At 43.4% G+C, this 2,355-nt stretch overlaps 1 protein-coding gene across 1 annotated transcript; it reads right to left on the bottom strand.

Moving 5' to 3' along the window:
* Positions 1 to 350: 350 nt before the first annotated feature.
* LOC115664038 (ethylene-response factor C3-like) lies at positions 351 to 1,364 on the bottom strand. The gene has a single exon (XM_030585983.2). It carries the CDS (start codon positions 1,184 to 1,186, stop codon positions 470 to 472), a length of 717 nt encoding a protein of 238 aa, XP_030441843.1. The 5' UTR covers positions 1,187 to 1,364; the 3' UTR covers positions 351 to 469.
* Between the last annotated feature and the right edge of the window lie 991 nt (positions 1,365 to 2,355).

The raw sequence follows: 2,355 nt of genomic DNA, 5'->3' as shown, positions 1-2,355 counted from the left end.
AAAACTCGGCAAACGTCTGGAGCTTGAACTTTCCATGAACACCAAGTGGGTATTCTTTACGTTACAAGTGCCTTGTTTGTGTTATAACTCATTTCTCTAAATGGGAAAATAAACAATTGGAATTTGTGGGAAGAACTCCTAAAAAAATCTTAATGTTTGTTAAGCGATGTAATATAATTCTAAACCTTTCAATTGATGCATTCAAGTTCTATCAGAAATCGCCAACATGATAATTGAAAACGAGGCACGTTCTAGTAATTGCCATATGGGTGTGAAATTGCAGGTTGAGCTGACCGTAGACAACTAGATCGAGCTGACCGTCGGAACAACAAACTAATGCACTTTCAACGAAAGATTTAGGACTTGATTTCAGCATTTGAATGATCTCGAACCCAATTATGATTCATACATATAGTTTAAGACCTTCCTATACTTTTCTCAACAATTGGTGACCAAGGATTTCCTTTATTCACCAAATGTTGTCACTGCTTTTGGAAGAACTCAAAAGCTGCTCGAGATATTCAGGCCCCAGATCCTCAAGCACCACCAAATTCTGCTTCCCCATTTCCTCCTCATCCTTCTCTTGATCTTTCTTGACCACAAGCCTCTTCCTCATAGAATGCTTCCTCTTTAGTGCCTCCACAGGAGAGCAACCACCCACGAAGGTATACTCCATCCCCTTGAGCGACTCCCTAACCCTTTCTGGTGGGAAATTGAGCACGGCCAAGGGTCCCCGCAGGGCGAATGCGGCTTGGTCATAGGCCAGAGCGGCGGCCTCCGCCGTGTCGAACGTCCCGAGCCAGACCCGGTTCCCTTGCCGTGACGAGTCTCGGATCTCCGCTGCGTATTTCCCCCATGGCCGCCTTCTCACACCCCGGTAGGACTTCCTCTTCGGCTCAAGCCTCCCCGTCGCGAGGCCCGAGGTGACCTCCTCCTCGCCGACGCCAGTCGAGGACGCGGACTCGGATTCACACGATTCTTTCATGGTTCCTTGCGCTATGACTTCCAACAGAAGCCTGTCTTGAGAGTCGTCGAGGTTGAACGGGAGCGAGTTGTGGCTAGAGAGAAGCTCTTCCCAAGAGAAAGACTGCGGGGCATTGAAGGAATTTGGTGGTGCTGGGAGGTTTGGTTTCTTGTCATGGGAGAAATAAGATTCCATGTTCGAAGGTGACAAAGGAAACAACATGAGAAGATGGTTGGTGAGAGATTCAGTGGATTAGTGACAGAGAAGATGACTCTTATATACACAAGAGAGTGGGGATTTGATTCGATGGGAGATCAATTGATTATGTGAAGATTCAAATATGGTGGGATGTTGGAGACAAAAATATTCTAAAGCACATTATTGTTGATGTGGAGATAGGGCTACGATACATAAGATTGGACAATTTGAATAGTCATCAGAGGATTTTATATTTGGATGACCACCCTTTTGAAATAGTCGTCGAGCACGTGAGTCAAATGAAAGCATGGCGGCTGGTTGTTGGGCCAAAATCAAGTGTAGAATGATTGGTCTCAATTTCTTTTTGGTCACTAATTTCTTGAAATTGAAGGAACCAAATGAAGGATTTGATTACGTTGCTTGATGTCCAAGGACATTGCACTCTCCTCTTTTTCCTTCACTAGGTTCATGGCCAGACAAATAGTCTGCCTTGTGGGGCACGAGATAGTGGGAAAATTCAGCTTGTTCAGTGCCATTGATCCACATAGTATTTGATTTTTCATTTTGATTGGCTAATGGGTGAGAGGGCACGATCATTGCTAGTGACCTTTTCTGGGCATTATCCCACACCCGATACGGACTATTCAGAATGAGCTATGTTCAGATAGTATTTGGTTTAGATAAGAATGCTAGTGTAATTTCCGAAAAATTGAATTCAAATGAACTTAGATAAAAACTATGATTGATTTCTATTTGTGGGGGCTCATAGTAGGCCTAGTCTCCTGCAACTTCAATTGACGCAACCAATGTCTTGCTTATTCGAAAGCAAGCCTTGTGATGGTCCCTTGACTTGTAATTGCGCATTGGTAAGGTCAACGAGAGAAGCGACATTTATATCGTCACAAAAAGAGAACCGGTACCAAAGTGAGGACCACAATTTACAATCTATTTCGTTTTCTATAGCTAGATTTACATTTTGCTTCATCTAAAACTTATGCGATAAGACATGTCTATATTAACCCAAGGGACAAAGTGCGCACATGTCCAAAGACTTTTTCTATGACTAATGCCAAAAAACTGCCTTGAGGAATCCCACCTTGCAATGCCTCAATTGAGAAATGGTAACAATCCACACAAAATCCAATTTCTTTCGTAGCCTCTTAGTCAACATTGAGAGTCACAACATTTCCACG

Source organism: Syzygium oleosum, unplaced genomic scaffold, assembly GCF_021117445.2.
Source record: "Syzygium oleosum isolate NSW1041296 unplaced genomic scaffold, Sole_v2.1 Sole_v2.30, whole genome shotgun sequence".
NCBI classification, from domain to species: Eukaryota; Viridiplantae; Streptophyta; class Magnoliopsida; order Myrtales; family Myrtaceae; genus Syzygium; species Syzygium oleosum.
This window is presented reverse-complemented; position numbering and strand designations above follow the sequence as displayed.

What these genes read in the sequence shown, in the direction of transcription:
- LOC115664038 (XM_030585983.2), bottom strand. Translation starts at nt 1,186, where the DNA reads ATGTTGTTTCCTTTGTCACCTTCGAACATGGAATCTTATTTCTCCCAT.